Here is a 13,932-nt window from a genome sequence, read left to right as displayed (position 1 = left end):
GGGACAGGCCCCACACCGCACAGGAGTTGTGGCAGGGTATAGAACAACAGACCGACGAGTGGTTGCTGCCGGTGAGCCTCAAGCCCGGCCTGGTGGTGTGTGATAATGGGCGAAATCTCGTTGCAGCTCTGGGACTAGCCGGTTTGACGCACATCCCTTGCTTGGCGCATGTGCTGAATTTGGTGGTGCAGAAGTTCATTCACAACTACCCCGACATGTCAGAGCTGCTGCATAAAGTGCGGGCCGTCTGTTCGCGCTTCCGGCGTTCACATCCTGCTGCTGCTCGCCTGTCTGCGCTACAGCGTAACTTCGGCCTTCCCGCTCACCGCCTCATATGCGACGTGCCCACTAGGTGGAACTCCACCTTGCACATGCTGGACAGACTGTGCGAGCAGCAGCAGGCCATAGTGGAGTTTCAGCTGCAGCACGCACGGGTCAGTCGCACTACAGAACAGCACCACTTCACCACCAATGACTGGGCCTCCATGCGAGACCTGTGTGCCCTGTTGCGCTGTTTCGAGTACTCCACCAACATGGCCAGTGGCGATGACGCCGTTATCAGCGTTACTTTCTATGTCTCCTTGAGAAAACACTTAGGGCGATGATGCAAGAGGAGGTGGCCCAGGAGGAGGAGGAGGAGGAGGAGGAGGAGGAGGAGGAAGAGGGGTCATTTTTAGCACTTTCAGGCCAGTCTCTTCGAAGTGACTCAGAGGGAGGTTTTTGGCAACAGCAGAGGCCAGGTACAAATGTGGCCAGACAGGGCCCACTACTGGAGGACGAGGAGGACGAGGATGAGGAGGAGGTGGAGGAGGATGAGGATGAAGCATGGTCACAGCGGGGTGGCACCCAACGCAGCTCGGGCCCATCACTGGTGCGTGGCTGGGGGGAAAGGCAGGACGATGACGATACGCCTCCCACAGAGGACAGCTTGTCCTTACCCCTGGGCAGCCTGGCACACATGAGCGACTACATGCTGCAGTGCCTGCGCAACGACAGCAGAGTCGGACTACTGGGTCGGACCACACATGTGCGGACTACTGGGTTGCCACCCTGCTGGATCCACGCTACAAAGACAATGTGCCCACCTTACTTCCTTCACTGGAGCGTGATAGGAAGATGCGCGAGTACAAGCGCACGTTGGTAGACGCGCTACTGAGAGCATTCCCAAATGTCACAGGGGAACAAGTGGAAGCCCAAGGCCAAGGCAGAGGAGGAGCAAGAGGTCGCCAAGGCAGCTGTGTCACGGCCAGCTCCTCTGAGGGCAGGGTTAGCATGGCAGAGATGTGGAAAACTTTTGTCAACACGCCACAGCTAACTGCACCACCACCTGATACGCAACGTGTTAGCAGGAGGCAACATTTCACTAACATGGTGGAACAGTACGTGTGCACACCCCTCCACGTACTGACTGATGGTTCGGCCCCATTCAACTTCTGGGTCTCTAAATTGTCCACGTGGCCAGAGCTAGCCTTTTATGCCTTGGAGGTGCTGGCCTGCCCGGCGGCCAGCGTTTTGTCTGAACGTGTATTCAGCACGGCAGGGGGCGTCATTACAGACAAACGCAGCCGCCTGTCTACAGCCAATGTGGACAAGCTGACGTTCATAAAAATGAACCAGGCATGGATCCCACAGGACCTGTCCGTCCCTTGTGCAGATTAGACATTAACTACCTCCCCTTAACCATATATTATTGGACTCCAGGGCACTTCCTCATTCAATCCTATTTTTATTTTCATTTTACCATTATATTGCGAGGCTACCCAAAGTTGAATGAACCTCTCCTCTGTCTGGGTGCCGGGGCCTAAATATATGCCAATGGACTGTTGCAGTGGTGGCTGACGTGAAGCCTGATTCTCTGCTATGACATGCAGACTAATTCTCTGCTGACATGAAGCCAGATTGTCTGTTACGGGACCTCTCTCCTCTGCCTGTGTGCTAGGCCTAAATATCTGAGAATGGACTGTTCCAGTGGTGGGTGACGGGAAGCCAGATTCTCTGCTATGGGACCTCTCTCCAATTGATTTTGGTTAATTTTTATTTATTTAATTTTCATTTTAATTCATTTCCCTATCCACATTTGTTTGCAGGGGATTTACCTACATGTTGCTGCCTTTTGCAGCCCTCTAGCCCTTTCCTGGGCTGTTTTACAGCCGTTTTAGTGCCGAAAAGTTCGGGTCCCCATTGACTTCAATGGGGTTCGGGTTTGGGACGAAGTTCAGATCGGGTTCGGATCTCGAACCCGAACATTTCCGGGAAGTTTGGCCGAACTTCTCGAACCCGAACATCCAGGTGTTCGCTCAACTCTATACACCACTATACAGGCACAGTGTTCTACACCGCTATACAGGCACAGTGTTCTACACCACTATACAGGCACAGTGTTCTACACCGCTATACAGGCACAGTGTTCTACACCGCTATACAGGCACGGTGCTCTACACCGCTATACAGGCACAGTGTTCTACACCGCTATATAGGCACAGTGTTCTACACCGCATTACAGGCACAGTGCTCTACACCGCTATACAGGCACAGTGTTCTACACCGCTATACAGGCACAGTGTTCTACACCGCTATACAGGCACAGTGTTCTACACCGCTATACAGGCACAGTGTTCTACACCGCTATACAGGCACAGTGTTCTACACCGCTATACAGGCACAGTGTTCTACACCGCTATACAGGCACAGTGTTCTACACCGCTATACAGGCACAGTGTTCTACACCGCTACACAGGCACAGTGCTCTACACCGCTATACAGGCACAGTGTTCTACACCGCTATACAGGCACAGTGCTCTACACCGCTATACAGGCACAGTGTTCTACACCGCTATACAGGCACAGTGCTCTACACCGCTATACAGGCACAGTGTTCTACACCGCTATACAGGCACAGTGCTCTACACCGCTATACAGGCACAGTGTTCTACACCGCTATACAGGCACAGTGCTCTACACCGCTATACAGGCACAGTGCTCTACACCGCTATACAGGCACAGTGTTCTACACCGCTATACAGGCACAGTGCTCTACACCGCTATACAGGCACAGTGATCTACACCACTATACAGGCTCTCTGCAGACAGGGAATAGCTGTTTTTTTAATGCGATTCATCACAAATAAATTCGGATCGACTCAAATCTTTTGGGAAAATTCGCCAAACCGTCCGAATCGAATTTTGGAGAAATTCACTCATGTCTAGTTGCAACCACCTTGTAATCCAGTAGCTGTGGTTATGCTTACACACTATCGTAAATGCGCCAGCCTATGCGCACTCCCACGGTCCCGACCACCATAGAGAGAGGTGCCTTTTTCTATAATGTGCAAACACGACCACCGATGCTGGATTATAGGATGGTCGTAACCATGGAAACGAGATAAGTGTAATGTGATGGAAAAATGAATCCAGCCAGCAAAGGAGGCAACATGGAGAATCACAATCCATTAATAAGTGCCTGGAATTACCCTGCAGCTACGTGATATTTGCCATCTTCTGGAGTCGGAGAACCCCTTGTGACACAGCGAGAGGTTTGGTCCGGGAAAACAGGTATTTTCCTCCCAGCATGTGCTGCTGGGCTGATTTACAGCCAGGTGAGGTCAAATACTGGACCGGATTTTAAGTGCCGGTCCGGGTTTTGGCAGCAACTGGCTGTCCTTAAATAAGCAGCGGGGCTCAGAAGCCATGTCTCTGTGTTGGGATCTGGGAGCCTTGTGTCTGGATGAAGGCTTGCTACCTGTTTGGTTTTAAAACAGGTTGGTGCTGCTATGGTCAAGGACTCTGAGGCAGAATTGCTGCACGGTGTGAATTGCCACCAACACCGCGAGGTGACACTTTGCTTGTTTTGTCACTTGCCTAAAGTGTGAATAAAACACTGAAGTGTTGGATCCAAAGAACGTGTTGTTGCCTCTGTCCTGGTCCGGTCTACCAGATTAATCTCTCACTGCCCTAGACCAGGAAAGTGGTCAGTAACAGTTCATGGCTATATACCACCATAGGTGTGGTCTTTAACCCCTCAGTGCCCGAGATCACCATGGATGTGGTAATAAAGCTATCCATATATCAGAATTATTGTTAGGAGTAGGCACATTCTATGATTGGCTCATAACCTTGTTCATGTCCAGGTCAGGAGACCAGAACCCCATCCTCTAAAGTGAAGATGTCCGATAGCAGCTTTATACAGACCAGGACCATTAGAGGCTCAGGAGGAGGCTAGAGTCCTCTCCACCGAGGTCATACCTGAAAGGACTAGGACCTGCACTACTGGACTATCCCTGCAGGGGGGGCTGGACTCTCACAGCCGGACATCATGTATAACAATATCAGAGGGACAAAGGGCCACACACCGGTTATGCCAAGGGGCCCTCTGCTGCATGATGAGGGGCCGGGATCAGCCCCCGCAGAGCCGCTCATTTCTGACGGGTACTCACCACCCTCATCATCCACTCACCTGTCAGATAGGTATCCAAAGACAACTGCCCCCAGCATCACTCCGATAAAAAAGAAGGTGGCCAGCAGGTGGTTTAACCCTTTCCTCTCACAGACCAGATCCCACTGTGTAATAGAGAAGGGGTTAATTACTAATGATAATGTCAGAACATGGAAACCAATGGTTAATTCATGCCCCTAAGTTATTCCTACTGCCAAAAAGTCCATAACCCCCCCACTAACCAAATAATACCCCCTCTATCCTTATAATACACCCCCTATCCTTATAATACACCCGCTGTCCTTATAATACACCCCCTGTCCTTATAATACACCCCCTGTCCTTATAATACACCCCCTGTCCTTATAATACACTCTCTATCTTTATAATACACCCTCTATCCTTATAATACACTCTCTATCTTTATAATACACTCTCTATCCTTATAATACACTGCTCTGTCCTTATAATACACCCTCTATCTTTATAATACACCCCCTGTCCTTATAATACACTCTCTATCTTTATAATACACCCTCTATCCTTATAATACACTGCTCTGTCCTTATATACACTCTCTATCTTTATAATACACCCCCTGTCCTTATAATACACTCTCTATCTTTATAATACACCCTCTATCCTTATAATACACCCTCTATCCTTATAATACACCCTCTATCTTTATATAAATACACCCTCTATCCTTATATACACCCTCTATCCTTATAATACACCCTCTATCCTATAATACACCCTCTATCCTTATATCACTCTCTATCTTATAATACCCCCTCTATCCTTATAATACACCCTCTATCCTTATATACACCCTTTATATTTATAATATACCCTCTATCCTTATAATCACCCTCTATCCTTATAATACACCCTCTAGCCTTATAATACACCCTCTATCCTTATAATACACCCTCTATCCTTATAAACCCCTCTATCCTTATAACACCCTTTATATTTATAATATCCCTCTATCCTTATAATACCCCTCTATCCTATAATACACCCTCTAGCCTTATAATACACCCTCTATCCTATATACACCCTCTATCCTTATAATACACCCTCTATCCTTATATACACTCTCTATCCTTATAATACACCCTCTATCCTTATAATACACCCCCTGTCCTTATAATACACCCTCTATCCTTATAATACACTCTCTATCTTTATAATACACCCCCTGTCCTTATAATACACCCTCTATCCTTATAATACACTCTCTATCCTTATAATACACCCTCTATCCTTATAATACACTCTCTATCCTTATATACACCCTCTATCCTTATAATACACCCGCTATCCTTATAATACACCCTCTATCTTTATATACACCCTCTATCCTTATAGTACCCTCTATCCTTATAATACAAACACCCTCCACCTATTCCATTATAATACACCGCGCTATCTTTAAATACACCCTTATCCTTATAATACACCTTTACTCCTTATAAATACACTCCCTATACTTATAATACACTCTCGATCTTATAATACACCCCCTGTTCCTTAGAATACACCCTCTATCCTTATAATACACCCTCTATCCTTATAATACACCCTCTATACTTATATACACGCTCTATCTTTATAATACACCCCCTGTCCTTATAAAGACACCCTCTATCCTTATAATACACTCTCTATCCTTATAATACACCCTTTATCCTTATAATACACCCTTTATCCTTATAATACACCCTCTATCCTTATAATACACCCCTGTCCTTATAATACACCCTCTAATCCTTATAATACACCCCCTGTCCTTATAATACCCCTCTATCCTTATAATACACCCTCTATCCTTATAATACACCCTCTATCCTTATAATACACCCTTTAGCCTTATAATACACTCCTTTATCCTTAGATACACCCTCTATACTTATAATACACCCTCTATCTTATAATACACCCTCTATCCTATAATACACCCTCTATCCTTATAATACACCCTTTATCCTTATAATTACACCCTTTATCCTTATAATACACCCTCTATACTTATAAGAACACCCTCTATCTTTATAATACAACCCTCTATCCTTATAATACACCCTTTATCCTTATAATACACCCTCGTATACTTAATACACCCTCTATCGTTAAATTACCCCCCTGTCCTTATAATACACCCGCTTCCTTATAATATACCCTCTATCCTTATAATACCCCTCTATCCTTATAATACCCCTTTATCCTTATAACATACCCTCTATCCTTATATACACCCTCTATCCTTATAATACCTCTCTATCTTTATAATACACCCTCTATCCTTATAATACACCCTTTATACTTATAACACCTCTATCCTTAATATACCCTCTATCCTTATAATACACCCTCTATCCTTATAATACACCCTTTATCCTTATAACTACCCTCTATCCTTATAATACACTCTCTATCCTTATAATACACCCTCTATCCTTATAAATAACCCTCTATCCTTATAATACACCCTCTATCTTTATAATACACCGCTCTATCCTTACAATACCCCCCTGTCCTTATATACACCCTCTATCCTTATAATACCTCTCTATCTTTATAATACCCCTCTATCCTTATAATACACCCTCTATCCTTATAATACACCCTCTATCCTTATAATACACCCTCTATCCTTATAATACACCCTCTATCTTTATAATACACCGCTCTATCCTTACAATACACCCTCTATCCTTATAATACACTCTCTATCTTTATATTACACCCCCTGTCCTTATAATACACCCTCTATCCTTATAATACACTCTCTATCTTTATAATACACCCTCTATCTTTATAATACACCCTCTATCCTTATAATACACCCTTTATCCTTATAATATACCCTCTATCCTTATAATACAGCCTTTATCCTTATAATACACCCTCTATCCTTATAATACACCCCCTGTCCTTATAATACACCCTCTAGCCTTATAATACACCCTTTATCCTTATAATATACCCTCTATCCTTATAATACACCCTCTATTCTTATAATACACCCTCTATCCTTATAATACACCCTTTATCCTTATAATATACCCTCTATCTTTATAATACACCATCTATCCTTATAATACACACTCTATCCTTATAATGCACCCTCTATCTTTATAATACACCCTCTATCTTTATAATACACCCTCTATCCTTATAATACACTCTCTATCCTTATAATACACCCTCTATCCTTATAATACACTCTCTATCCTTATAATACACCCTCTATCCTTATAATACACCCTCTAGCCTTATAATACACCCTCTATCCTTATAATACACCCCCTGTCCTTATAATACACCCTCTATCCTTATAATACACTCTCTATCTTTATAATACACCCTCTATACTTATAATACAACCCTTTATCCTTATAATATACCCTCTATCTTTATAATACACCGCTCTATCCTTATAATACACCCTCTATCCTTTTAATACACCCTCTATCCTTATAATACACCCTCTATCCTTATAATACACCCTCTATCCTTATAATACACCCTCTAGCCTTATAATACACCCCTCTATCCTTATAATACACCCTCTATCTTTATAATACACCCTCTATCCTTATAATACACCCTCTAGCCTTATAATACACCCTCTATCCTTATAATACACATTCTATCCTTATAATACACCCTCTATCCTTATAATACACCCCCTGTCCTTATAATACACCCTCTATCCTTATAATACACTCTCTATCCTTATAATTCACCCTCTATCCTTATAATACACCCTTTATCCTTATAATACACCCTTTATCCTTATAATACACCCTCTATACTTATAATACACCCTCTATCTTTATAATACACCCTCTATCCTTATAATACACCCTTTATCCTTATAATACACCCTCTATCTTTATAATACACCCCCTGTCCTTATAATACACCCTCTATCCTTATAATACACCCTCTATCCTTATAATACACCCTCTATCCTTATAATTCACCCTCTATCCTTATAATACACCCTTTATCCTTATAACATACCCTCTATCCTTATAATACACTCTCTATCCTTATAATACACCCTCTATCTTTATAATACACCCTCTATCCTTATAATACACCCTCTATCTTTATAATACACCGCTCTATCCTTACAATACACCCTATATCCTTATAATACACTCTCTATCTTTATAATACACCCTCTATCCTTATAATACACCCTTTATACTTATAATACACCCTCTATCTTTATAATACACCCTTTATCCTTATAATACACCCTCTATACTTATAATACACCCTTTATCCTTATAATACACCCTTTATCCTTATAATACACCCTCTATCCTTATAATACACCCTTTATCCTTATAATACACCCTCTATACTTATAATACACCCTCTATCTTTATAATACACCCTCTATCCTTATAATACACCCTTTATCCTTATAATACACCCTCTATACTTATAATACACCCTCTATCTTTATAATACACCCCCTGTCCTTATAATACACCCTCTATCCTTATAATATACCCTCTATCCTTATAATACACCCTCTATCCTTATAATACACCCTTTATCCTTATAACATACCCTCTATCCTTATAATACACTCTCTATCCTTATAATACACCCTCTATCCTTATAATACACCCTCTATCCTTATAATCCACCCTCTATCTTTATAATACACCGCTCTATCCTTACAATACACCCTATATCCTTATAATACACTCTCTATCTTTATAATACACCCTCTATCCTTAATAATACCCCCCCAATCTTTTAATAAACCCCCTATCCCTTATAATACACCTCTATCCTTATAATACACACCCTCTATCTTTATAATACACCGCTCTATCTTAACAATACACCCTATATCCTTATAATACAACCCCCTGTCCTTATATACCCATCTATCCTTATAATACCCCTCTATCTTTATAATACCACCCTCTATCCTTATAATACACCCTTTATCCTTATAATATACCCTCTATCCTTATAATACAGCCTTTATCCTTATAATACACCCTCTATCCATTATAATACACCCCCTGTCCTTAATACACCCTCTAGCCTTATATACACCCTTTATCCTTATAATATACCCTCTATCCTTATAATACACCCTCTATTTCTTATAATACACCCTCTATCCTTATAATACACCCTTTATCCTTATAATACCCTCTATCTTTATAACACCCTCTATCCTTATAATACACCCTCTATCTTTATAATACACCCTCTATCTTTATAATACACCCTCTATCCTTATAATACACCCTCTATCCTTATAATACACCCTCTATCCTTATAATACACCCTCTATCCTTATAATACACCCTCTATCCTTATAATACACTCTCTATCTTTATAATACACCCTCTATCTTTATAATACACCCTTTATCCTTATAATATACCCTCTATCTTTATAATACACCATCTATCCTTATAATACACTCTCTATCTTTATAATACACCCTCTATCCTTATAATACACCCTTTATCCTTATAATACACCCTCTATCTTTATAATACACCCTCTATCTTTATAATACACCGCTCTATCCTTACAATACACCCTATATCCTTATAATACACTCTCTATCTTTATAATACACCCTCTATCCTTATAATACACCCTCTATCCTTATAATACACCCTCTATCCTTATAATACACCCTTTATCCTTATAATACACCCTCTATCTTTATAATACACCCTCTATCCTTATAATACACCCTCTATCTTTATAATACACTCTCTATCTTTATAATACACCCTCTATCCTTATAATACACCCTTTATCCTTATAATATACCCTCTATCTTTATAATACACCATCTACCCTTATAATACACACTCTATCCTTATAATGCACCCTCTATCTTTATAATACACCCTCTATCTTTATAATACACCCTCTATCCTTATAATACACTCTCTATCTTTATAATACACCCTCTATACTTATAATACACCCTCTATCCTTATAATACACCCTCTATCCTTATAATACACCCTCTATCCTTATAATACACCCTCTAGCCTTATAATACACCCTCTATCCTTATAATACACCCCCTGTCCTTATAATACACCCTCTATCCTTATAATACACTCTCTATCTTTATAATACACCCTCTATACTTATAATACACCCTTTATCCTTATAATATACCCTCTATCTTTATAATACAACCGCTCTATCCTTATAATACACCCTTTATCCTTATAACATACCCTCTATCCTTATAATACACTCTCTATCCTTATAATACACCCTCTATCTTTATAATACACCGCTCTATCCTTACAATACACCCTATATCCTTATAATACACTCTCTATCTTTATAATACACCCTCTATACTTATAATACACCCTTTATCCTTATAATACACCCTCTATCTTTATAATACACCGCTCTATCCTTATAATACACCCTCTATCCTTATAACATACCCTCTATCCTTATAATACACTCTCTATCCTTATAATACACCCTCTATCCTTATAATACACCCTCTATCTTTATAATACACCGCTCTATCCTTACAATACACCCTATATCCTTATAATACACTCTCTATCTTTATAATACACCCTCTATCCTTATAATACACCCTATATCCTTATAATACACCCTCTATCTTTATAATACACCCTCTATCTTTATAATACACCGCTCTATCCTTATAATACACTCTCTATCCTTATAATACACCCTCTATCCTTATAATACACTCTCTATCTTTATATTACACCCCCTGTCCTTATAATACACCCTCTATCCTTATAATACACCCTCTATCCTTATAATACACCCTTTATCCTTATAATACATCCCCTGTCCTTATAATACACCCTCTAGCCTTATAATACACCCTTTATCCTTATAATACACTCTCTATCCTTATAATATACCCTCTATCCTTATAATACACCCTCTATCCTTATAATACACCCTCTATCCTTATAATACACCCTCTATCCTTATAATACACCCTCTATCCTTATAATACACCCTTTATCCTTATAATATACCCTCTAGCTTTATAATACACCCTCTATCCTTATAATACACCCTTTATCCTTATAATATACCCTCTATCTTTATAATACACTCTCTATCTTTATAATACACCCTCTATCCTTATAATACACCCTTTATCCTTATAATATACCCTCTATCTTTATAATACACCATCTATCCTTATAATACACACTCTATCCTTATAATGCACCCTCTATCTTTATAATACACCCTCTATCTTATAATACACCCTCTATCCTTATAATACACTCTCTATCCTTATAATACACCCTCTATCCTTATAATACACCCTCTAGCCTTATAATACACCCTCTATCCTTATAATACACCCCCTGTCCTTATAATACACCCTCTATCCTTATAATACACTCTCTATCTTTATAATACACCCTCTATACTTACTGTATAATACACCCTTTATCCTTATAATATACCCTCTATCTTTATAATACACCGCTCTATCCTTATAATACACCCTCTATCCTTTTAATGCACCCTCTATCTTTATAATACACCCTCTAGCCTTATAATACACCCTCTATCCTTATAATACACCCTCTATCCTTATAATACACCCTCTATCCTTATAATATACCCTCTATCTTTATAATACACCCTCTATCCTTATAATACACCCTCTAGCCTTATAATACACCCTCTATCTTTATAATACACCCTCTAGCCTTATAATACACCCTCTATCCTTATAATATACCCTCTATCCTTATAATACACCCTCTATCCTTATAATACACCCTCTATCCTTATAATACACCCCCTGTCCTTATAATACACCCTCTATCCTTATAATACACTCTCTATCTTTATATACACCCTCTATACTTACTGTATAATACACCCTTTATCCTTATAATATACCCTCTATCTTTATAATACACCGCTCTATCCTTATAATACACCCTCTATCCTTTTAATGCACCCTCTATCTTTATAATACACCCTCTAGCCTTATAATACACCCTCTATCCTTATAATACACCCTCTATCCTTATAATACACCCTCTATCCTTATAATATACCCTCTATCTTTATAATACACCCTCTATCCTTATAATACACCCTCTAGCCTTATAATACACCCTCTATCTTTATAATACACCCTCTAGCCTTATAATACACCCTCTATCCTTATAATATACCCTTTATCCTTATAATACACCCTCTATCCTTATAATACACCCTCTAGCCTTATAATACACCCTCTATCCTTATAATATACCCTCTATCCTTATAATACACCCTCTATCCTCAGGACCCTCCCCTACTTGCCTATCACCCTCCTCCATCATTGTTGCTAACAAACGCACGTCGGGTAATTCATCGATATTAATCCCTAACTCGACGCATTGTTGTCTATCGTGAGTGGAGAATCATTTTTTCCATTTCCGTTTCCTGACAAATAGGGTCACGTATTTCACCCATCTAAATTCTTCAAAGGAACATGTAGGGATGAATGAAAGGCCCCTTTTAAGCTCCTGCATCTCGGATGTACTAAGGGATCGCTGTGAGAGATTCAGGATTTGTAAATCATCCGTATATTTGACATATTGAGTTGTCACCGCACCTACATCAGAGACATTTGTCATAGAGGATTGCCTTATTGATGTTTTCTGTCCCTTAAGCCGTAAGATGGTGGTCCCTGGGGGATCCCTAAAAAACTCCCTCAATTACGGGATCTCCTAATTCTACCTCCTCTTACCCTGCTCCTTCCTCTACCTGAAGAGAAAATGGGGAACTGTTGAGGGGGATATGTGGTACTCTCACCCTCGAGCTCCGTCTCCACCTCTAATGTCCTAGTTGTCCTAGCCCCAAATTCAAGAATACGACCCTCCTTAAAGTCTGTAGTATCTCTAAGGAACTGAGTGTGTTTCCTCTCCTTGAGCTGCGCCGTAAAGCGCTCAATATTCTGTTGGAGGATCAACTCCTTACGGGCAAAATCCGAATTTCCTGAGAATTTGTTAGTTGCCGCTCTCTGCTCCTGGAGGGCCTGTGTCTTTTTGTTGTACACAGTTTTTTCACCCTCCAGTAGTAATGTCATCAGATGCAGTGAACTATCAATCCATTCTGTGTCCCACTTTTTATAAAATTCTGGGGTTCTAATCCTTACTGCTGGTAGAAAAGGAATCCTAAGGCCTCTAGGTACTGTTTTGTTTCTGATATAGGTCTCTAATGTCTGGATCTCCCACCACCCTCTAACATGATCCTTGCATATCCTTGTAAGTTGCTTAAACAATCCTGATATACTCAGTGTGCTAGTCTCTGGTGGCAAATCTGCATCTGAAAAAACTTAGCTTCATCACTCCATTTCTCAGTACTGATACCTCCTGCTAGAAAACCTGCCATTCCTGAATGCACGTGCTTAATTAACAATTCACTGATTGAGATGATTGAGATATAATTGGATTACG

General features: G+C 40.4%; 1 protein-coding gene across 1 annotated transcript in view; it reads right to left on the bottom strand.

Moving 5' to 3' along the window:
• Window positions 1-13,562, bottom strand: part of SLC22A7 (solute carrier family 22 member 7) — a 108,821-nt gene extending 95,259 nt beyond the window's left edge. The window contains exons 1-3 of the mRNA XM_044291337.1: window positions 13,289-13,562; window positions 13,224-13,240; window positions 4,454-4,557 (exon numbers count right to left, since the gene is read on the bottom strand). Coding sequence (XP_044147272.1) covers window positions 4,454-4,557; window positions 13,224-13,240; window positions 13,289-13,562 — 395 coding nt within the window. The remainder of the gene's footprint in view (window positions 1-4,453; window positions 4,558-13,223; window positions 13,241-13,288) is intronic.
• Between the last annotated feature and the right edge of the window lie 370 nt (window positions 13,563-13,932).

This window comes from Bufo gargarizans, chromosome 4 (genome assembly GCF_014858855.1).
Source record: "Bufo gargarizans isolate SCDJY-AF-19 chromosome 4, ASM1485885v1, whole genome shotgun sequence".
Classification (NCBI taxonomy): domain Eukaryota; kingdom Metazoa; phylum Chordata; class Amphibia; order Anura; family Bufonidae; genus Bufo; species Bufo gargarizans.
Note: the sequence above shows the minus strand (reverse complement) of the source record. Positions and strands in the feature narration are given on the sequence as shown.